At 38.2% G+C, this 25,148-nt stretch overlaps 1 protein-coding gene across 1 annotated transcript in view; it reads left to right on the top strand.

Annotated features, from left to right (window-relative positions):
• Positions 1-25,148, top strand: part of LOC138990501 (coiled-coil domain-containing protein 7-like) — a 170,932-nt gene that overhangs the window by 71,176 nt on the left and 74,608 nt on the right. The window contains exons 11-13 of the mRNA XM_070382052.1: positions 2,150-2,260; positions 15,575-15,685; positions 16,519-16,650. Of these exons, the coding sequence (XP_070238153.1) occupies positions 2,150-2,260; positions 15,575-15,685; positions 16,519-16,650 (354 nt within the window). The remainder of the gene's footprint in view (positions 1-2,149; positions 2,261-15,574; positions 15,686-16,518; positions 16,651-25,148) is intronic.

Raw genomic sequence — 25,148 nt, 5'->3', positions numbered from 1 at the left:
ATTTACTCATAGTTGTGTCTGGAAAAGAGTTATGGTAAAATAAAACTATACAGAATTATCTGTTTCCTCCTCATCCTTCTATAATGGCTATGGGAGTCACAGAAATTTGTTCAGCAGTATCCAAGAGGCCCAAGAAATGCAATTTTTCCCCTCCTTACTTGGAACTTTGTAAGGGTATGTCCTCAGGTCCCCACTGAAGACATAGAGACCTTGTCTAATGTCTAGTTATGTTTATTTATCAAAGCTTACAGGTCTGAGTAAAAGTAGGAAGCATCTGTATTGATGGATCTTACAGGTGCTACTGTTACCAAGTTAAACAAAATTACCTCCTCCATCAATGAATCAAACCACCCAATACACATAGTATTTTAACTTGGATCCTTCTCCTTAGTTTTTATACACATGTACATATATTCATAGACACATACGTGTGCGTGTGCACATAAATATGCATATGTTCATGCATACTTATATTCAAGAAATCATGAGGACTCTCAGACACCTTTAGTTTTAGTCTCTCAGGTCTGCTTGCCTTCCTTCATTTCGTGTGTGTGTTTTCCATGGTGTTAAACCTGACTCTTACATCAACAGATTTATATATTTGCTCCAATCCCACAGTGCTTCCACCCCTGTTACAGAATTACTTAGCATGTACCACTACCAAAAAAAAAAAGAGAGAAAGGCTACTGAAAATATTTAGTGATTTGGTTTCTGTCTTTCCCCCATACTTTTGCCCAAGATTGAGGGTATGTTTCAAACACTGTATTTATGACTAATTGGGATCATTGTTGGTTTTTTAACCCTTCAGTAGGTTCATTTCCAGAGAAGGCAATGGCACCCCACTCCAGTACTCTTGCCTGGAAAATCCCATGGATGGAGGAGCCTGGTGGGCTGCGGTCCCTGGGGTCACTAAGAGTCAGACACGACTGAGCGACTTCACTTTCACTTTTCACTTTCATGCATTGGAGAAGGAAATGGCAACCCACTCCAGTGTTCTTGCCTGGAGAATCCCAGGGACGGAGGAGCCTGGTGGGCTGCCGTCTATGGGGTCGCACAGAGTCGGACACGACTGAAGCGACTTAGCAGCAGCAGCAGCAGGTTCATTTCATTTGCTTTCAGTTTTCATTTCCTCTTATTATCCTTGTTGGTTTAGTTCTATTTTTGAAATGTGTGCAACATATTGACCTACTTACCAAAGATATACTTAAGGGCATCATCTCTTTCCAGTGCATCTCTGTGCATTCCCCAGTCCTCTCTCTCTCTCCCTTTCTTCTTATGCTTATCTTTTCTGTGCTTCATCTTGTAAAGTTAATATCTATTTTTTCATTTTTCTGATTACTTCTTTCTGAACCAAAAGTTAGCATACTACATACCCTTTAAAATTTTTTTCCACTTAACATTATCTCCTAGAAATCCCTCCATGTAGTTTATAAAAATCTTTTATTATTTTTATGTAAATATATAAAATAGTACCACATTATATACCACAGTTTATACTATACCATAATTAATTGTATATGCCTTGGTTTATTCAACCAATAAGGGGCTTCCCAGGTGGCGCTAGTGGTAAAGAACCTGCCTGCCAGTGCAGAAGACATAAGAGCTGCAGGTTCAATCCCTGGGTTGGGAAGATCCCCTAGAGGACATGGCAACCCCCTCCAGTATTCTTTCCTGGAGAATCCCCATGGACAGAGGAGCCTGGTGGGCTACAGTCCATAGGGTTGCAAAGAATCAGACACAACTGAAGTGACTTAGTACAGCATTTAACCAATATCCTATTCTTGAACATTAGCTGTTCAAGAAATAAAATATCTTGCAATTACAGATAATATTATAATGAATAACCTTGTGCATATGTATTTTTATTGTTTCATCTATTATTGTGTATTTATTTAGTGTATACATGCCCCCAAAGTAGAGATTAATATGAAATATATTTGATGCCTCAGAATATCTTTGAAATAATGAGACATTTTCAGTAGCATCCGTTAAAACTTTTCTTATTTGCATGTAAGATTGTTATGACAATTTACTGATAACTTTAAAAATGAGAGAAAATTCTACTGTACACTTGCTGTAAATTTGAAATCTAGAGATTTCATGATGGATCTGTTTTTCCATTTACTGAACTAAATGCATCTCTATGTAGCTCGTATTGGAGTACCAGATGAAAATCTTACGGTTTTTGATCAATATCCAGTGTCAAAACTCCAAACGCAAGTAGAGAAACAAATAAATTACAGAAGGGAAAGGAGTCAGAGTAAGTATAATAATTATGGTAACTTTTAAATTATTTTAATCTCATCAGAAAATCTTTTTTCTTTGGTCAATGAATATGTATTTGAGTGTACATTTTATAGAAGTAAAATAAATGACCTAAACTGTGAATACCCACAGATAACTAGAGAACAAGATCCAAAGTGTTAATACCTTTGGATTGTAATTTCTTTGTCATAAGATTATTTCACAGCCATAAATCATTCACTCAGTATCCACTAAGCTCAGTAACTGTCCAGTCATATCTCGAATTGTGTATACCTTTTAGCTGACTCTGGGAGATTACAGGTTCCAGGAAATTCTGCCCAGTGGGCACTTCTGACCAGTAGCAGTGTCATTCTGCCTAGGCTCCAAATGACAAACAGAAGTTTTTGAGATCTGTAACTAAAACAGCAAATAGAAATCAGAGAGGCTTAGGGGAATGGCAGCCTGGAGGCTTGATGGAGAACCCCACCAGGGTATTCTGTTAGTTGGGCCACACAAAGGTGAGGTCTTCTTAGTGACCTCATAGGTAGGTGCCATCAAGTTCCCTGTTTGGAAAGTGCCAATACCAGAAAAGTACCTCTTTTTATTTGGGGAAGTTGAGAGGACCAGATATTGTCAGTCATTTCCTCTGGATAGGATTTTGTTGCTTTTTCTATATCGTGCCTAGGAATTTCACTTGGGTGATGGGTCTTGGTGCCTCATCTGTATTAATGACTCATCATTTTGCCTCATGTGAGTCCACAGAATGACCAGTCATCATTGGGTAGTGCCCTTGTCTGGGACCACCAGGAAGACGTCTTCAACATAGTGGAAAGCTAGTGTTCCTTCCAGTAGCTTGAATTTTTCTAGGTCTTACCATATCTAATGACAGATAGTAGGGGAATTTAGGTAGACTTTTGGATGGACATTAGTGGTATATTGCAAACCATTACACATAAAATTAAACTGATCCTGATTATCCACATTGACAATGATGCTGAAAAGGGAGTTTGAGATGTCAGTTGTTGTATACCAAGTTTTTTATCTTGGGCAATAACCTCTGTGACAATGTCAAAGTCAGGTACTGCCAGTGCTCAGAGTTTTACTACAATGTTGAGCTGCCAATAGTCATCAAGACTCCATGCTCCTAAGGCCATGTGCACAGGTTAGTTGAGGCTATTGAGTGAGAATTAGTCTCACGAAGGACCTTGTTATTCTTGAACTTAGCAATGAAGGTGTTGCTTTTTGCTTTTTTATTCTAGGCAGTTTCTGCTGTTTTTGAGAAACAACAGCCCTAGGGGCTGCTAGTCAGGAAGGTTTATGGTCTCTTATATGCCCGCTAAAATGGTGCCAGCCGGAGCAGTTTTCTTCAGGGCTTATGGGCAAATGTGAGCAGGTGTTCACTTAGGCAGCACATCTATATCACTCATAAATTCAATAGTGAATGCCCTAAGAAGTTTTTGTTGGAGTTTGGAGTTGGCCAAAGAGACCCATCCATAGCTGGATCTAGGTAAGGGTCCCACTGGTAATGACCTTAGATCCAAAATCAGAGACATTGTTTTTTCCCCTCATTCTGGTGCTGGGGTTTGAGGGTCACAGCCACCTCTGTACTGGTATCCCAAAGTCCCAGAAATGTAACTCTTCCCTACCTCCACATTCAACTCTGACCTTGGGATACAACCTCTGGTCCCTACTGGAGATCCTGAGATCTGATCTGCAGTTTTGTCTTGTTTGTTGCTGAATGTTAGAGGGGCTCACCTATTCATCTCCATATTCACAGGGAGAGCCAGAGATAATAATTTCAATTCATCATAGAAGTTGTTAAACATGCAGACTCTAATGAGGCTGTGTTTTGTGGCCCTTACGGCTTAATACCTGGCCATCTACCTCCTCTTTGAGTATCCAGACTCAGAGAGCTTCTCTAGAAGCATCATCGAGGAGAAAGCACATGGTTACCATTTTATATTGCTCTCTTAGCCAGTCTTTACCATTTGAGCAGAAGGTGTTTTTTCTGTGTCTAAAAGTAGGTCAGTTAAGTTCTGGATTTTGTTGCAGAACATTATCACCTGACCTTATAAGGAACTTTGGTTTAGCTCAATAACCAGCAGGAATAGCAGAAATAAATCTAGAAACCTGGCCTGGTTAACAAGCTTATCTACTGTTCTTATTCATCACTATAGCATGATTAACAGGGCTGCTATAGACTCTGCAGTGGTGGTCCAAACATTATTTTAGTGACAGGTTCAGGCTGAAAGCTGCCAGAGCATAAATAGTACCCAACTGAGAAAGGAAAGGGTCTAAGTGTTTGCCTGTCCTCTTCCCTCTTTCTCCCTCCACCTTGAGCAAACTTCCTGCTTTCAGGGCACACTTAAGAACGGGCTTTATAGTGATGCAAGCCACAAAGCACCACAGTGCCTCACTGTGTTAGATTACTTCTTTCATCATGCAAGTGCACAACTCAAGTCTCTAAGGCCTCTTTACATCACATACAGAGCAATCCCAAAGAGTTCTGTATTCATTTAATTCAATCATGAGTCTCAGTTTTAGGCTGTCCATCATTGTCTGGGACCTCATTAAAACTGACAACAGTATTGCATGAGAACATAGAATGTTGCATCCATGAATCAAGGTAAATTGGAAGTGGTCAAACAGGAGATGGCAAGAGTAAACATTGACATTTTAGGAATCGGTGAACTAAAACGGATGGAAATGGGTGAATTTAATTCAGATGACCATTATATCTACTACTGTGGACAATAATCCCTTAGAAGAAATGGAATAGCCCTCATAGTCAACAAAAGAGCCTGAAATGCATTTCATGGATGAAATCTGAAAAACAACAAAATGATCTCTGTTCATTTCCAAGACAAACCATTCAATATCACAGTAATGCAACCACTAATACCGAAGAATCTGAAGTTGAATGGTTCTATGAAGACCTACAAGACCTTATAGAACTAACACCAAAAAAAAAAAAAAAATGTCCTTTTCATCATAGGGAACTGGAATACAAAAGTAAGAAGTCAAGAGATACCTAAAATAAAGAGCAAGTTTAGCCTTGGAGTACAAAATGAAGCAGGGCAAAGGCTAACAGACTATTGCCAAGAGAACACACTGGTCATAGAAAACAACCTCTTCCAACAACACAAGAGACTACTCTACACATGGACATCACTAGATGGCCAATAACCAAAATTAGGTTGATTACATTCTTTGCAGCCGAAGATGCAGACACTCTATACAGTCAGCAGAAACTCTATACAGTCAGCAAAAACAAGACCGAGAGCTGACTGTGGCTCAGATCATGAACTCCTTATTGCCAAATTCAGACTTAAATTGAAGAAAGTAGGGAAAACCACTAGGCCATTCAGGTATCAACAAAATCAAATCCCTTATGATTATACAGTGGAAGTGAGAAATAGATTCAAGGGATTAGATCTGATAGACAGAGTGCCTGAAGAACTATGCACTGAGATTCATAACATTGTACAGGAGGTGGTGATCAAAACTGTCCCAAAGAAAAAGAAATGCAAGAAGGCAAAATGGTTGCCTGAGGAGCTCTTACAAATAGCTAAGAAAAGAAGAGAAGTAAAAGGCAAAGGAGAAAAGGAAAGATATATTCATCTGAATGCAGAGTTCCAGAGAATAGCAAGAAGAGATAAGAAAGCCTTCCTCAGTGAACAATGCAAAGAAATAGAGGAAAACAACAGAATGGGAAAGACTGGAGATCTCTTCAAGAAAATTAGAGATACCAAGGGAACATTTCATACAAAGATGGGCACAATAAAGGACACAAACAGTACAGACCTAACAGAAGCAGAATATATTAAGAAGAGGTGGCAAGAATACACAGAAGAAGTATACAAAAAAGATCTTCATGACCCGGATAATCACAATGGTGTGATCACTCACCTAGAGCCAGACATCCTGGAATGTGAAGTCAAGTGGGCCTTATGAAGCATCACTACAAACAAAGCTAGTGGAGATGATGGAATTCCAGCTGAGCTATTGAAAATCCTAAAATAATGCTGTTAAAGTGCTGCACTCAATATGCCAGCAAACTGGAAAACTCAGCAGTGGCCACAGGACTAGAAAAGGTCAGTTTTCATTCCAATCCCAAAGAAAGGCAATGCCAAAGAATTTTCAAGCTACCACACAGTGGCCCTGATTTTATATTCTAGCAAAGAAATGCTCAAAATCTCCAAGCTAGGCTTCAGCAGTATGTGAACTGAGAACTTCCAGATGTACAATGTAGGTTTAGAAAAGGCAGAGGAACCAGAGATCAAATTGCCAACATCCTCTGGATCTTAGAAAAAGCCAGAGAATTCCAGAAAAACATCTGCTTCATTGATTACTCCAAAGCCTTTGACTGTGTAGATCACAACAAACTGGAAAATTCTTAAAGAGATGGGAATACCAGACCACCGTACCTGCTCCTAAGAAACCTGTATGTAGGTCAAGAAGCAGCAGTTAGAACCAGACACTGAACAATGGACTGGTTCCAAATTGGGAAAGGAGTACGTCAAGGCAATGTATTGTCACCCTGCTTATTTAACTTAGATGCAGAGTACATCATGTAGAATTCCAGGCTGGATGAAGCACAAGCTGGAATCAAGATTGCCGGGAGAAATACAAATAACCTGAAGGCAGATGACACCACCTTTATGGCAGAAAGCAAAGAGGAACTAAAGTGTCTCTTGATGAAGGTGAAGGAGGAGAGTGAAAAATATGTCTTAAAACTCAACATTCAAAAAATGAAGATCATGGCATCTGGTCCCATCACTTCATGGAAGATAGATGGGGAAACAGTGACTGACTTTATTTTCTTGGGCTCCAAAATCACTGCAAATGGTGACTGAAGTCATGAAATTAAAAGACACTTGCTCCTTGGAAGAGATACTACGACCAACCTAGATAGCATATTAAAAAGCAGGGACATTACTTTGCTGACAAAGGTCCATCTAGTCAAAGCTATGCTTTTTCCCATAGTAATGTATGAATGTGAGAGTTGGACCATAAAGAAGGCTGAGCACCAAAGGCTTGATGCTTTTGAACTGTGGTGTTGGAGAAGACTCTTGACAGTCCTTAGACTTCAAGGAGATCAATCAATCTTAAAAAGGAAATCAATCCTGAATGTTCACTGGAGGAACTGATGCTGAAGCTGACGCTCCAATGCTTTGGCCACCTGATGTGAAAAGCTGATTCCTTAGAAAAGACCTGATGCTGGGAAAGATTGAAGGCAGGAGGAGAAGGGGACAACAGAGGCTGAGATGGTTGGAGGGCATCAACTACTCAATAGACATGAGTTTGAGCAAACTCCGGGAGATGGTGAAGGACAGGAAAGCCTGGCATGCTGCAGTCCATGGGGTTACAAATAGTTGGACACTACTGAACAACTAAACAGCAAGTCCTCTCCAAGGGTGCTCCTGGGTACTCTTGATGTAGCACTTCCTGAGGCTCATTGCTGTGGCTAGCACAGTGCATTGTTGGACCCTCAGACTCTTGCAGTTGACCAGCTAGTACTCCCCAACAAGTCTTGTAGTCTTGTCTAGCATTTCCCCAAAATGCCCAGGTGGATCTTCATGCTTTTTACTTTTCCAGAAAGACATTGTACTTAATTGGGCCACCCTGCCTGCCACCATTTGTCACTGAAAATAGAGCTATCAGTTGTAAAGGTAGTCTATATATAGACAGTGAACCAAACTGAAAGTAAAAAGTCTTTATTCATGTACTGCAACAGTATTAGTAAGAGTCTAAACATGAAAGGGCAGGAGCTCTACCAGTGTCCCTACCACTTTCATTTTCCCATGCCATGACATCTGGGAGCATCTGATGTATTGATAATAAGGAAAGTGAATGTCCCTCTCTATGTTCAGATATTTATATACTATATATAGTATGTATGTGTGTGTATATGTATATACACACAGAATTATCTACCATTGTAGCATATTTACATTATACCAATACCATATTTGTGGTATACATAATCACTTTATTCAACCAGTCTCCTATGCTTTAACATTTAGATGGCTGTGTTTTATAATTAATGAATGACTTTCTACACAGGCATTTTCATTATTTGGTCTATTATTATGTATTAACCTAAAGTATAAATAGCTCATGAAATCTGAAGACCAGAATAAAATATACTTGCTGGGGGAGGTCCTAAGATGGCAGAGGAATAGGACAGGGAGGCCACTTTCTCCCCCACAAATTCATTGAAAGAACATTTGAATGCTGAGCAAATTCTACAAAACAACTTCTGAATGCTGGCAGAGGACATAACATACCCAGAAAGGCAGCCCATTGTCTTCAAAAGGAGGTAGGACAAAATATAAAAGATAAAAAGAGAGACAAAAGAGGTAGGGATGGAGATCCATCCTGGGAAGGGAGTCTTAAAAGAGAAGTTTCCAAACATCAGGAAACTCTCATTGACAGGTCTGTGGGGAGTCTTGGAATCTTAGAGGGCAACAAAACTGGGAGGAAAAATAAATAAATCAATAATTAAAACCCACAGATTACGTGTCTAATGGCAACTCTCAGTGCTCGCATCCACCACCAGCAAGTAGGGGCTGAACAGGAAGGCGCAGGCTGCATTGCTTAGGGTAAGGACTGGGCCTGAATGCCCTAAGGGCAATCTGAGGGAACTAACGTGAGATAGCAACCCAAACTGTGGGATAGCCAGAGAGAGAGAGAGAGAGAGAGAACTGTCCCGCAAAAAGCCCTAACCTAAGATACTGCCAGGCCCGCTCACAGAACAAAGGACCGACCAAATACCAGAGGAGAGCTAGCAGGCTGCAGACCGGCCCATCCCCCATCGGAGACAAGCAGGCAGTGGGGGTTTGCAGCCAGAGCCATGAACGGGAAATCACGGCCCCAGAGAGGCATCCTCTACCAAACTGTAAGCAGCCTTCGTTGCTAACCAAGACTTCTTGGGATTCTGGACTGTTGACATCTGCCGGGAGGGTCACAGCCAGAGATCAGCTCCCCAGAAGAGACGGCACACCTGAGAAGACGCGCCCGTTGTACACCCAGAAAACTGAGCAGCTGTGATGCGGGAGGCAATAAGACGCACCCCCTACCTGGGGGTGACTGTGCTCTCCAAGCACCTAGTCACCTGAGCTGCTCAGACCTGGGAAGGGCACAAAATGCAGGCCCAACCAAGTCTGCGCCTTTGTGGAGTACCCGAGAACCTGAACCTGAGCGGCTTAGACCTGGAAAGTGCACGCAACCCAGGGCCTGCCTCAGACAGTTCCCAGCAGAGCAACCTGGAGCCTGAGCAGTGTAGACCATGAAAGCTCACACGCTGTGAGTGGGGGCAAACCCACTGCGGCTGAAACACTGTGAGCACTCCCCACACATGCCAGTAATATTTGTTTGCAGTGTTCTTCCCTCCCCACAGCACGACTGAACAAGTGAGCCTAAATAAGTGACCACCATTGCCCCCTGGTGTCAGGGTGGAAGTTAGACACTGAAGAGACCAGCAAACAGAAGCTAAAATAAACAGAGGGAACCGCTTTGGAAGTGACAGGTGCAACAGATTAAAACCCTGTAGTTAGCACTGACTACATTGGAAAGGGCCTGTAGATCCTGAGAAGTATAAGCCGGATCAAGGAACTGAAACTGAACTGACCCCACACTGTCCACAACAGCTCTGGAGAAATTCCTAGATATATTTTTACTTATATCATTTTTTAAACTTTTTTTTAAGTCCTCTATTACTCCTTTAATTTTCACTTTTATAACCTACTTCAGTTCAGTTCAGTCGCTCAGTCGTGTCCGACTCGTTGCGACCCCATGAATCGCAGCATGCCAGGCCTCCCTGTCCATCACCAACTCCAGGAATTCACTCAAACTCACGTCCATCGAGTTGGTGATGCCATCCAACCATCTCATCCTCTGTCGTCCCCTTCTCCTCCTGCCCCCCAATCCCTCCCAGCATCAGAGTCTTTTCCAATGAGTCAACTCTTCGCATGAGGTGGCCAAAGTACTGGAGTTTCAGCTTTAACATCATTCCCTCCAAAGAAATCCCAGGGCTGATCTCCTTTAGAATGGACTGGTTGGATCTCCTTGCAGTCCAAGGGACTCTCAAGAGTCTTCTCCAACACCACAGTTCAGAAGCATCAATTCCTCAGCGCTCAGCTTTCTTCACAGTCCAACTCTCACATCCATACATGACTACTGGAAAAACCATAGCCTTGACTAGAGGGACCTTTGTTGGCAAAGTAATGTCTCTGCTTTTGAATATGTTATCTAGGTTGGTCATAACTTTCCTTCCAAGGAGTAAGCGTCTTTTAATTTCATGGCTGCAGTCACCATCTGCAGTGATTTTGGAGCCCCCCAAAATAAAGTCTGACACTGTTTCCACTGTTTCCCCATCTATTTCCCATGAAGTGATGGGACCAGATGCCATGATCTTAGTTTTCTGAATGTTGAGCTTTAAGCCAACTTTCACTCTCCTCTTTCACTTTCATCAAGAGGCTTTTTAGTTCCTCTTCACTTTCTGCACTAAGGGTGGTGTCATCTGCATATCTGAGATTATTGATATTTCTCCCGGCAATCTTGATTCCAGCTTGTGCTTCTTCCGGCCCAGCATTTCTCATGATATACTCTGCATATAAGTTAAATAGCAGGGTGACAATATACAGCCTTGACGTAATGCTTTTCCTATTTGGAACCAGTCTGTTGTTCCATGTCCAGTTACTAATAATTACCTTAAATGTAAATGGGTAGAATGCCCCAAGCAAAAGACAAAGACTGGCTGAATGGATACAAAAAAAAAAAATACCCCTGTATATGTTGTCTTTCTTTCCAAAAGAAAGCAAGAGTAGCAATACTCATATCAAATAAAATAGACTTTAAAATAAAGGCTGTGAAAAGAGACAAGAAAGACACTACATAATGATCAAGGGATCAATCCAAGAAAAAGATATAACAATATAAATATATATGCACCCAACATAGAAGCACCGCAGTATGTAAGGCAAATGCTAACAAGTCTGAAAGGGAAAATAACAATAACACAGTAATAGTGGGAGGCTTTAATACCCTACTCACACCTCTGGATAGGTCAGCTAAACATAAAATTAACAAGGAAACACAAACTTTAAATGACTATGGACCAGTTAGACCTAATTGATATCTATAGGGTATTTCACCCCAAACAATGAATTTCACCTTTTTCTCAAGCACGCATGAAACATTCTCCACGATAGATCACATCCTGAGCCATAAAGCTAGCCTTGGTAAATTCAAGAAAATTGAAATCATTCCAAGCATCTTTATGACCATAATGCAGTAAGATTACATGTCAGTTACAGGACAAAAACTATTAAAAATTCCAACCTATGGAGGTTGAACAACACGCTGCTGAATAACCAAAAAATCACAGAAGAAATCAAAAAAGAAATCAAAATATGCACAGAAATGAATGAAAATGAAAACACAACAACCCCAAGCCTTTGGAACACTGTAAAACAGTGCTAAGGGGAAGGTTCATAACAATACAGGCTTACCTCAAGAAACAAGAAAAAAGTCAACTAAACAACCTAACTCTACACCTAAGGCAACTAGAAAAGGAAGAAATGAAGAACCCCAGGGTTAGCAGAAGGAAAGAAATCTTAAAAATTAGGGCAGAAATAAATGCAAAAGAAACAAAAGAGACCATAGCAAAAATCAACAAAGCCAAAAGCTGGTTCTTTGAGAAAATAAATAAAATTGACAAATCTTTAGCCAGACTCATCAAGAAACAAAAGGAGAAGAATCAAATCAACAAAATTAGAAATGAAAATGGAGAGATCACAACAGACAACACAGAAGTACAAAGGATCATAAGAGACTACTATCAGCAATTATATGCCAATAAAATGGACAACGTGGAAGAAATGGACAAATTAGAAAAGTACAACCTTCCAAAATGAACCAGGAAGAAATAGAAAATCTTAACAGACCCATCACAAGCATGGAAACTGAAACTGTAAACAGAAATCTTCCAGCAAACAAAAGCCCAGGCCCAGACGGCTTCACAGCTGAATTCTACCAAAAATTTAGAGAAGAGCTAACATCTATCCTGCTCAAAACTCTTCCAGAAAATTGCAGAGGAAGGTAAACTTCCAAACTCATTCTATGAGGCCACCATCACCCTAATACCAAAACCTGACAAAGATGCCACAAAAAAAAAAGAAAACTACAGGCCAATATCACTGATGTACAAAGATGCAAAAATCCTTAACAAAATTCTAGCAAACAGAATCTGACAACATATTAAGAAGATCATACATCATAACCAAGTCGGAGAAGGCAATGGCACCCCACTCCAGTACTCTTGCCTGGAAAATCCCATGGATGGAGGAGCCTGGAAGGCTGCAGTCCATGGGGTCACTGAGGGTCGGACACGACTGAGTGACTTCACTTTCACTTTTCACTTTCATGCATTGGAGAAGGAAATGGCAACCCACTCCAGTGTTCTTGCCTGGAGAATCCCAGGGACGGGGGAGCCTGGTGGGCTGCCGTCTATGGGGTCGCACAGAGTTGGACATGACTGAAGGGACTCAGCAGCAGCAGCATAACCAAGTGGGCTTTATCCCAAGGATGCAAGGATTCTTCAATATCTGCAAATCAATCCATGTAATCCACCACTTTAACAAAATGAAAAATAAAAACCATATGATTATCTCAATAGATGCAGAGAAACCCTTTGACAAAATTCAACATCCATTTATGATAAATATTCTCTAAAAAGCAGGAATAGAAGGAACATACCTCAACATAATAAAAGCTATATATGACAAATCCACAGCAAACATTATCCTCAATGGTGAAAAATTGAAAGCATTTCCCCTAAAGTAAGGAACAAGACAAGGGTGCTCACTCTCACCACGACTGTTCAACACAGTTTGGAAGCTTGGGCCACAGCAATCAGAGCAGAAAAAGAAATAAAAGGAATCCAGATTGAAAAAGAAGAAGTAAAACTCTCACTGTTTGCAGATGACATGATCCTCTACATAGAAAACCCTAGGAAACCAGAAACCTTAGAAACCAGAAAATTACTAGAGCTAATCAATGAATATAGTAAATTTGCAGGATATAAAATTAACACACAGAAATCCCTTGCATTCCTATACACTAACAATGAGAAAACAGAGAAATTAAGGAAACAATTCCATTCACCATTGCAATGTAAAGAATTAAATATTAGGAATATTTCTACCTAGAGAAAAAAAAGACCTATATATAGAAAACTATAAAACACTGATGAAAGAAATCAAAGAGGACACAAATAGATGGAGAAATATACCATGTTCATGGATTAGAAGAATCAAGATAGTGAATATGACTATACTACCCAAAGCAATCTATAGATTCAATGCAATCCCTATCAAGCTACCAACAGTATTTTTCACAGCACTAGAACAAATAATTTCACAATTTGTATGGAAATACAAAAAAAAAAAAAAAAAAACCTTGAATAGCCAAAGCAATCTTGAGAAAGAAAAATGAAACTGGAGGAATCAACCTGCCTAACTTCAGGCTATACAACAAAGCCACAGTCATCAAGACAGTATGGTACTGGCACAAAGACAGAAATATAGAACAATGGAACAAAATAGCCCAGAGATAAATCCACGCATCTATGGACACCTTATCTTTGACAATGGAGGCAAGAGTATACAATGGAGAAAAGTCAATCTCTTTAACATGTGGTGCTGGGAAAACTGGTCAGCCACTTGTAAAAGAATGAAACTAGAACACTTCTAACACCATACCCAAAAATAAACTCAAAATGGATTAAAGATCTAAACATAAGACCAGATACTATAAAACTCCTAGAGGAAAACATAAGCAAAACATTCTATGACATAAATCACAGCAAGATCCTCTATGACCCACCTCCCAGAGTAATGGAAATAAAAGCAAAAATAAACAAATGGAGCCTAATTAAACTTAAAAGCCTTTGCACAACAAAGGAAACCATAAGCAAGGTGAAAAGACAGCCTTCAGAAAGGGAGAAAATAATAGCAAATGAAGCAGCTGACAAAGAATTAATCTCAAAAATATACAAGCAGCTCATGCAGCTCAATTCCAGAAAAATAAACGATCCAATAAAAAAATGGGCCAAAGAACTAAATAGACATTTCTACAAAGAAGACATACAGATGGCTAACAAACACATGAAAAGATGCTCAACATCACTCATTATCAGAGAAATGCAAGTCAAAACCACAATGAGGTACCATTTCACGCCAGTCAGAATGGCTGCGATCCAAAAGTCTACAAGCAATAAATGCTGGAGAGGGTGTGGAGAAAAGGGAACCCTCTTACACTGTTGGTGAGAATGCAAACTAGTACAGCCACTATGGAGAACAGTGTGGAGATTCCTTAAAAAACTGGAAATAGAACTGCCATATGACCCAACAATTCCACTACTGGGCATACACACTGAGGAAACCAGAATTGAAAGAGACACGTGTACCCCAATGTTCATTGTAGCTCTGCTTATAATAGCCAGGACATGGAAGCAACCTAGATGTCCATCGGCAGACAAATGGATAAGAAAGCTGTGGTACAGATACACAATGGAGTATTACTCAGCCATTAAAAAGAATACGTTTGAATCAGTTCTAATGAGGTGGATGAAACTGGAGCCTATTATACAGAGTGAAGTAAGCCAGAAAGGAAAGCACCAATACAGTATACTAACGCATATATATGGAATTTAGAAGGATGGTAACGATAACCCTATATGCGAGACAGCAAAAGAGACACAGATGCATAGAACAGTCTTTTGGACTCTGTGGGAGAGGGCAAGGGTGGGATAATTAGGGAGAATGGCATTGAAACATGTATATTATCATATGTGAAATGCATCACCAGTCCAGGTTCAATGCATGAGACACGGTACTTGGGACTGTTTCACTGAGATGACCCAGAGGGATGGGATGGGGAGGGAGGTGGGAGGGTGGTTCAGGATGGGGACCACATGTACACCCATGGCAGATTTATGTCAATGTATGGAAAACCACTACAATGTTGTAAAGTAATTAGCCTCCAATTAAAATAAATGTATTTTTTTTAAAAAGCCAATTTCCCCTCCAAAAAAAGAATAAATAAAATAAAATATACTTGCTGCTTAGGAAAATTTATATAATGAGATAGCTTCAACATCATCTAGTTTTAGGACAGGTCTAGCATTATAGTACTAATCAATGACTTATGACTTCATAAAAATGAGAGAAAATTCTACTGTACCCTTATTATAAATTTGAAATCTAAAGATGGCCCAATAGTTGTATTTTTCCATGTAATAGACTAAATGCATGTTTTTATGTAGGTTATTTTGGAGCATCAGGTCAAAATCCTCTGCTTGTGAATGAAGATTTAGTTTCAAAACCCCAAAAGCAAGTGAAGAAACAGATAGCTTCTCTAGAGGAAAGACGCTATAGTAAGTATAATAATTAAAGGAAATGTTAAATGATTTTAAACTCATCAGAAGATTTTTTTTCCTTTGGTTCATGAATATGTATTTGAGCATATATTTTATAGAAGTCAAAATGAATGACCTAATATAATTTGAGAACAATGGCAAAAGTAATGATACCGTTTTGTTGGTATTTGCACAGTTAATAATTCAGTTCAGTTCAGTCACTCAGTTGTGTCCAACTCTTTGCGACCCCATGAATCACAGCACGCCAGGCCTCCCTGTCCCTCACCAACTCCTGGAGTTCACCCAAACTCATGTCCGTTGAGTCGGTGATGCCATCCAGTCATCTCATCCTCTGTCGTCCCCTTCTCCTCCTGCCCCCAATCCCTCCCAGCATCAGGGTCTTTTCCAATCAGTTAACTTTCGTGTGGGGTGGCCAAAATTTTGGAGTTTCAGCTTCAGCATCAGTCCCTCCAATGAATACCCAGGACTGATCTCCTTTAGGATGGACTGGTTGGATCTCCTTGCAGTCCAAGGGACTCTCAAGAGTCTTCTCTAGCACCACACTTCAAAAGCATCAATTCTTCAGTGCTCAGCTTTCTTCATAGTCCAACTCTCACATCCATACATGACCACTGGAAAAACCATAGCCTTGATTAGACGGACCTTTGTTGGCAAAGTAATATCTCTGCTTTTCAATATGCTATCTAGGTTGGTCACTCAGTAACAAAACTGCTTTCACACACTCATGACAATTATTCACATGATGTTTCTTAGTTCAGCTCTATGCAAAGAAAATTTGATTATTTGGCATATCCAGAAGTTCCATTATACATGTATGTTTTTCTACCTAGCATATCCTTTTCAAAACCAGAAAAATGATATGATAACAGTTGAAAATCTACATCCTGAGAAGAAGGATTTGTTTTCAAGAAAGCAATCCCAAACTCAGAAACCTAGAGCTATCAAAAAGGAGAATCTTGATGGTAAGTAATTAAGCATAAATCTTATAAACTTGTATGTAATTAATTTCAGAATGCTGTTTTTTGTTTATGAATATATCTTCAACCATTTGCTTATTTAGTAATTGCTCTCATTGTGCCCAGCGCTGAATGTGCGCACTCTGTGCTTAGTTGTTCAGTCGTGTCCAACTCTTGCGACCCTGTAGGCTGCAGCCTGCCAGGCTCCTTTGTCCAAGGGATTCTCCAGGCAAGAATACCAGAATGGGTTACGATTTCCTTCTCCAGGGGATCTTCCCAACCCAGGGATTGAACCCAGGTCTTCTGTATTGCAGTCAGACTCTACTGACTGAGCTACCCAAGAAGCCCATTGTACTTTGTACTTTGTCAATGCCCATTGTACATTCTCATTGTACTTCAGATCTTTATTGATGATTTATCTCTTTCTTTTGTAATCCACTCCAGTGTTCTTGCCTGGAAAATCCCAGGGACGGGGGAGCCTGGTGGGCTGCCGTCTATGGGGTCGCACAGAGTCAGACACGACTGAAGTGACTTAGCAATTTGTAATCACTGAATTAAATGTGTTATATCTTACACTTTGTGGATTTCTCTATTCTTGTAGTTGTGACAGGCTTTGGTTTATATCTTGTGATATTCTATTATTTTTGTGCATATAAATTTTAAAGTGATATTATTCTTAGGGACAGAGCATTTTATCCTAAGGGAGAGACTTCATTATTTTTATGGTTTTTATTTATTTTCCTTTAAAACTACCTTATCTGCTATCAGTGTAGCTCCACAAACTTTCTTTTGGTTGGTATTTGCACAATACATTTTTTTCTCTCCTGTTACTTTAAAGATACTTTCCTGTATCTTTGTGATTTTGCTGAATTTCTGGTAAGAAACTTATAGAATTCAGCCTGATCTTTTAATTACCTCTCACAATCATATATAATCTGATTATTGATATATTTAAGTGTAATTCCACTATTTTTCCTATTTGATATATTTCTTTCAGTCTTTCACTATGTTCTTTATCATATATGTTTTCCTTGGCCATATTTAATACCAAAAATTTTAAGCTTTATTCAAAACTACAAATGCTATAAAAAAACTAAATAATAATTTTAAATGTAAGTATTTATAATAATGTTTATAGTAATAGTATTTCCAAATTTAATTTATTTGTTCAGTTCAGTTCAGTCGCTCAGTCGTCCGACTCTGTGACTCCATGGACTGCAGCACGCCAGGCCTTCCTGTCTATCACCAACTCCCGGAGTTGATCCAAACTTATGTCCATTGAGTCGGTGATGCCATCCAACCATCTCGTCCTCTGTTGTCCCCTTCTCCTCCTGCCTTCAATCTTTCCCAGCATCAGGGTCTTTTCCAATGAGTCAGCTCTTTGCATCAGGTGGCCAAAGTATTAGAGTTTCAGCTTCAACATCAGTCCTTCCTATGAACACTCAGGACTGATCTCCTTTGGGATGGACTGGTTGGATCTCCTTGCAGTCCAAGGGGCTCTCAAGAGTCTTCTCCAACACCGCAGTTCAAAAGCATCAATTGTTTGGCATGTAGCTTTCTTCACAGTCCAACTCTTACATCCATACATGACTACTGGAAAAACCATAGCTTTGACTAGACAGACCTTTGTCAGCGAAGTAATGTCTCTGCTTTTTAATAAGCTGTCTAGGTTGGTCATAATTTTCCATCCAAGGAGTAAGCGTCTTTTAATTTCTTGGCTGCAGTCACCGTTTGCAATGATTTTGGAGCCCCAAAACATAAAGTCTATCACTGTTTCCACTGTTTCCCTGTCCATTTGCCATGAAGTTATGGGACCGGATGCCATGATCTTCATTTTCTGAATGTTGAGCTTTAAGCCAACTTTTTCACTGTCTTCTCTCGCTTTCATCAGGATGCTCTTTAGTTCTTCACTTTCTGCCATACGGGTGGTATCATCTGCATATCTGAGGTTATTGATATTTCCCCCGGCAGTCTTGATTCCAGCTTGTACTTCATCCAGCCCAGCGTTTCTCATGATGTACTCAGCATATAAGTTAAATAAGCAGGGCGACAATATACAGACTTGATGTACTCCTTTCCTTATTTGGAACCAGTCTGTTGTTCCGTGTCCAGTTCTAACTGTTGCTTTAAATATATTTGATGCGTCTGTATATCTGGAAAGTAATGACTGCTTCATATACATGTGTGAAAAACATATGCACATGATATTTGCACTTCAAATAGACAATGATTTGTTTATATCATTTAAAGATAAAGTACAATATTGTAGGATAACTAACATAAATTGTAAATCTAGAGGTTCCACTGCAGATTTCTGATTCTCTATTTAGTGTTTTTATGAGCCATTCTTCCTAAAGCCCAGAAAATTAATGAGGTATCAAATGAAAATCTTTTGCCTGACACTTGGAACTGCTAGAACGAAAAGACTCAGTAGTAAATATTACTATGAATGTTATTAAATTATTTTGCATTTTAATTGTTTTAAGCAGAATTTTATGTTCATGAATGTGTGAGCTTACAGGCATCAAAGTCAAGGTTTTATTGTGTTATTTAAACTCCTATTTCTTGACTTCTTCAAATTTTGTTTCTTATATCCATTATGGAGCAATGTCTGTACTGAATTCTCCCACTATGATTGTGGATTTACCTATTTTTGTAGTATTGTCCTTTTTCCTTATACTGTCTGTGCTGTTAGAAGCATACAAATAAAAATGTCTGATAGTCCTTATGGACTCAACGTTTTCTTTTTATAAACAGTACCATCTTAGTCTGTCTCCAGTAAGGTCTTTTGATTAAAATCTTAGTTTGTATGACGTTGATATAACTACTACAGATTTCTTTTGGTTCATATTTGCATATCTTTTTTCACCTCTTTATTTTCCAGTTTCTATATTCTTATAAACCAGTGACATCACTTATAGATTATAGTTAAATTGCTTATAAATCCAGTGTGACTGTCATTGTCTAGCCCAACAACATGTAATCCACTTATAATTATTGTACTTACTAATATATTTAAATTGTAAGTATTTCCTTTTTTGGGTGCTTTCTAATTTTTGCACCTGATTCAGGTTTCTGTTTCTTTCCTTATTTTGGAATTATTACTTTTTAATCAGTTTAACTTTTAAACCCGTTGTATATGTTGTTAAAAGTTTTAAAGTATTTTTAAATATGACTATCCTTAGTACAATAAAGTCTAATTACAACTTTTTAAGTGTTGTATGCAGTAACAAGTCTTCCACATACTTTAAGGAAACCACTCTGATGATTTTATACTTAATTTCATAGTCCATTTTGAACATGCGTTATCAGTTAGAGGATGGGGTGGGCAAGGGGAGGATGGTTTGATCATTTGTTTAAATTGTGTGTATTTACTTGTAAAATTGGATGGAAACTTTAAGTTCTTGGTATACATTAATAATCCAAAGATTTCACAGTCCAGCTGTTTTACTTTTTACTGGATTAAGAGCCTCTATACTTGTAGCTGAGAAAATGGATGAGATGTCAGATGAAATCTTACACCTAAAGAAAAAGTTTAAATCTTATAAAACTCATCTCAAATTAAGACACTTGGAACTGCCAGAAAAGTGAGGCTTTGTAGTAAGAATATCATGTACTGATTTTTAATTAATTTTCTCCAGTTCTTTAATATTTATTCAGTTGATCACAGGAATATATGCTATATATGTATCATATGTACTTATATGCACACATATACATAACATATACATGTTTGTGTATGTATGTTCTCCATTAGGTGAAGTTGATTAACTATGATGTTTTTACCTTCTTAATTTCATTGAAGTTCTATGTTTATTTTATCATTTGTGAGAAAGGTATGTTAAATTCAACTACTGTGTTTATTTTTCCATTACTCTTTGTTCCATCAATTTCAATTTTATGTTTCTAAAGCTTTATTATATATAAAAATACAGATGCATGATCTATGTCATATATATAGGTGATATATTACATACAAGTATGTATAATAAATATGCAGATTTTAATTTGTTGTATGTTCTTAGTGAACTGAAATTCTGTCTTTATGATGGACATTTTGTAGTAATTTTTTGTACCTTTATTTTATCTAATGTTAGCGTAGTATCTTTATATAACTATTTGCATGGAATGCTTTTTATCCCTTTATTCTTAACCTTTTCATATTATGATTTAGTTGTATATAATTGCTAATTTTTGTTTGGTTTTTGGATTTTTTTTTTGTTTTTAAATATATTTCTCTATTTGTTTAAACCTTCTCTAATTTTTTTCAGCAATGTTTTCTTTTTTTATTTTACATGTGCACACTGCTGTATTTATTTATATTGAATCTTCATTGTTGCACTCGGGATTTTTCTAGTTGCGGAGAACAGGAGCTACTCTCTCGTTGTGGTGCATAGGCTTCTCTTTGTGATAGCTTCTTGTTGCTGAGCACAGGCTCTAGGCACACAGGCCTCAGTAGTTGCAACTTGCTGGCTCTAGGACATGCAGGCTTCAGCAGTTGTGGTGCATGGGCTTAGTTGCTCCACCGTTTGTGGAATCTTCCCGGATCAGGGTTTGAACCGATGTCCCCTACATTGCAGGCAGATTCTTATGCACTGTGCCACCAGGGAAATCCTAATTAGTTATTTTTTAATCCAGTATAAATCTTCTAAGTATTTAAATATACTGTTTATCATTTGTTTTTTTTCTCACCCATATCTGTTAAGAAAATATCACATTTAGCCAAATACAGAAAGGACACCCCAAATTCAGCAATTTAAACAAGATGAAGAGACAGAGGAATACCCAGCAGATAAAGGAACAGGATAAATGCCCACCAAACCAAACAAAAGAGGAAGAGATAGAGAATCTACCTGATAAAAAATTCTGAATAATGATAGTGAAATTGATCCAAAATCTTGAAATCAAAATGGAATCACAGATAAATATCTTGGAGACAAAGACTGAGAAGATGCAAGAAAGGTTTAACAAGGACCTAGAAGAAATAAAAGAGAGTCAATATAAAATGAATAATGCAATAAATGAAATTAAAAACACTCTGGAGGCAACAAATAGTAGAATAACAGAGGCAGAAGATAGGATTAGTGAATTAGAAGATAGAATGGTAGAAATAAATGAATCAGAGAGGATAAAAGAAAAACGAATTAAAAGAAATGAGGACAATCTCAGAGACCTCCAGGACAATATTAAACGCTACAACATTCGAATCATAGGGGTCCCAGAAGAAGAAGACAAAAAGAAAGACCATGAGAAAATACTTGAGGAGATAATAGTTGAAAACTTCCCTAAAATGGGGAAGGAAATAATCACCCAAGTCCAAGAAAGCCAGAGAGTCCCAAACAGGATAAACCCAAGGAGAAACACCCCAAGACACATATTAATCAAATTAACAAAGATCAAACACAAAGAACAAATATTAAAAGCAGCAAGGGAAAAACAACAAATAACACACAAGGGAATTCCCATTAGGATAACAGCTGATCTTTCAATAGAAACTCTTCAAGCCAGGAGGGAATGGCAAGACATACTTAAAGTGATGAAAGAAAATAACTTACAGCCCAGACTATTGTACCAGCAAGGATCTCATTCAAATATGAAGGAGAAATCAAAAGCTTTTCAGACAAGCAAAAGCTGAGAGAATTCAGCACCACCAAACCAGCTCTCCAACAAATACTAAAGGATATTCTCTAGACAGGAAACACAAAAACAGTGTATAAACTCGAACCCAAAACAATAAAGTAAATGGCAACGGGATCATACTTATCAGTAATTACCTTAAATGTAAATGGGTTGAATGCCCCAACCAAAAGACAAAGACTGGCTGAATGGATACAAAAACAAGACCCATACATATGTTGTCTACAAGAGACCCATCTCAAAACAGGGGACACATACAGACTGAAAGTGAAGGGCTGGAAAAAGATTTTCCATGCAAATAGGGACCAAAAGAAAGCAGGAGTAGCAATACTTATATCAGATAAAATAGACTTTAAAACAAAGGCTGTGAAAAGAGACAAAGATGGTCACTACATAATGATCAAAGGATCAATCCAAGAAGAAGATATAACAATTATAAATATATATGCACCCAACACAGGAGCACATAATATGTAAGACAAATGCTAACAAGTATGAAAGGAGAAATTAACAATAACACAATAATAGTGGGAGACTTTAATACCCCACTCACACCTATGGATAGATCAACTAAACAGAAAATTAACAAGGAAACACAAACTTTAAACGATACAATAGACCAGTTAGACTTAATTGATATCTATAGGACATTTCATCCCAAAACAATGAATTTCACCTTTTTCTCAAGCGCACATGGAACCTTCTCCAGGATAGACCACATCCTGGGCCATAAAGCTAGCCTTGGTAAATTCAAAAAAATAGAAATCATTCCAAGCATCTTTTCTGACCACAATGCAGTAAGATTAGATCTCAATTACAGGAGAAAAACTATTAAAAATTCCAACATATGGAAGATGAACAACACCCTGCTGAATAACCAACAAATAACAGAAGAAATCAAAAAAGAAATCAAAATTTACATAGAAACTAATGAAAATGAAAACACAACAACGCAAAACCTGTGGGACACTTTAAAAGCAGTCCTAAGGGGAAAGTTCATAGCAATACAGGCATACCTCAAGAAACAAGAAAAAAGTCAAATAAATAACCTAACCCTACACCTAAAGCAACTAGAAAAGGAAGAAATGAAGAACCCCAGGGTTAGTAGAAGGAAAGAAATCTTAAAAATTAGGGCAGAAATAAATGCAAAAGAAACAAAAGAGACCATAGCAAAAATCAACAAAGCCAAAAGCTGGTTCTTTGAAAGGATAAATAAAATTGACAAACCATTAGCCAGACTCATCAAGAAACAAAGGGAGAAAAATCAAATCAATAAAATTAGAAATGAAAATGGAGAGATCACAACAGACAACACAGAAATACAAAGGATCATAAGAGACTACTATCAACAATTATATGCCAATAAAATGGACAACGTGGAAGAAATGGACAAATTCTTAGAAAAGTACAACTTTCCAAAACTGGACCAGGAAGAAATAGAAAATCTTAACAGACCCATCACAAGCACAGAAATTGAAACTGTAATCAAAAATCTTCCAGCAAACAAAAGCCCAGGCCCAGACGGCTTCACAGCTGAATTCTACCAAAAATTTAGAGAAGAGCTAACATCTATCCTGCTCAAACTCTTCCAGAAAATTGCAGAGGAAGGTAAACTTCCAAACTCATTCTATGAGACCACCATCACCCTAATACCAAAACCTGACAAAGATGCCACAAAAAAAGAAAACTACAGGCCAATATCACTGATGAACATAGATGCAAAAATCCTTAACAAAATTCTAGCAATCAGAATCCAACAACACATTAAAAAGATCATACACCATGACCAAGTGGGCTTTATCCCAGGGATGCAAGGATTCTTCAATATCCGCAAATCAATCAATGTAATACACCACATTAACAAATTGAAAAACAAAAACCATATGATTATCTCAATAGATGCAGAGAAACCCTTTGACAAAATTCAACATCCATTCATGATAAGAACTCTCCAGAAAGCAGGAATAGAAGAAACATACCTCAATATAATAAAAGCTATATATGACAAACCCACAGCAAACATTATCCTCAATGGTGAAAACTTGAAAGCATTTCCTCTAAAGTCAGGAACAAGACAAGGGTGCCCACTTTCACCATTACTATTCAACATAGTTTTGGAAGTTTTGGCCACAGCAATCAGAGCAGAAAAAGAAATAAAAGGAATCCAAATTGGAAAAGAAGAAGTAAAACTCTCACTATTTGCAGATGACATGATCCTCTACATAGAAAACCCTAAAGACTCCACCAGAAAATTACTAGTACTAATCAATGATTATAGTAAAGTTGCAGGATATAAAATCAACCCACAGAAATCCCTTGCATTCCTATACACTAATAATGAGAAAACAGAAAGAGAAATTAAGGAAACAATTCCATTCACCATTGCAACAGAAAGAATAAAATACTTAGGAATATATCTACCTAAAGAAACTAAAGACCTATATATAGAAAACTATAAAACACTGGTGAAAGAAATCAAAGAGGACACTAATAGATGGAGAAATATACCATGTTCATGGATTGGAAGAATCAATATAGTGAAAATGAGTATACTACCCAAAGCAATTTATAGATTCAGTGCAATCCCTAACAAGCTACCAACGGTATTCTTCACAGAGCTAAAACAAATAATTTCACAATTTGTATGGAAATACAAAAAGCCTCGAATAGCCAAAGCGATCTTGAGAAAGAAGAATGGAATGGGAGGAATCAACCTACCTGACTTCAGGCTCTATTACAAAGCCACAGTTATCAAGACAGTATGGTACTGGCACAAAGACAGAAATATTGATCAATGGAACAAAATAGAAAGCCCAGAGATAAATCCACGCACATATGGACACCTTATCTTTGACAAAGGAGGCAAG

Source organism: Bos mutus, chromosome 13 (assembly GCF_027580195.1).
Source record: "Bos mutus isolate GX-2022 chromosome 13, NWIPB_WYAK_1.1, whole genome shotgun sequence".
Taxonomy (NCBI): Eukaryota; Metazoa; Chordata; class Mammalia; order Artiodactyla; family Bovidae; genus Bos; species Bos mutus.
The sequence above is the reverse complement of the archived record's forward strand: the minus strand, read 5'-3'. Positions and strand labels throughout refer to the sequence as shown.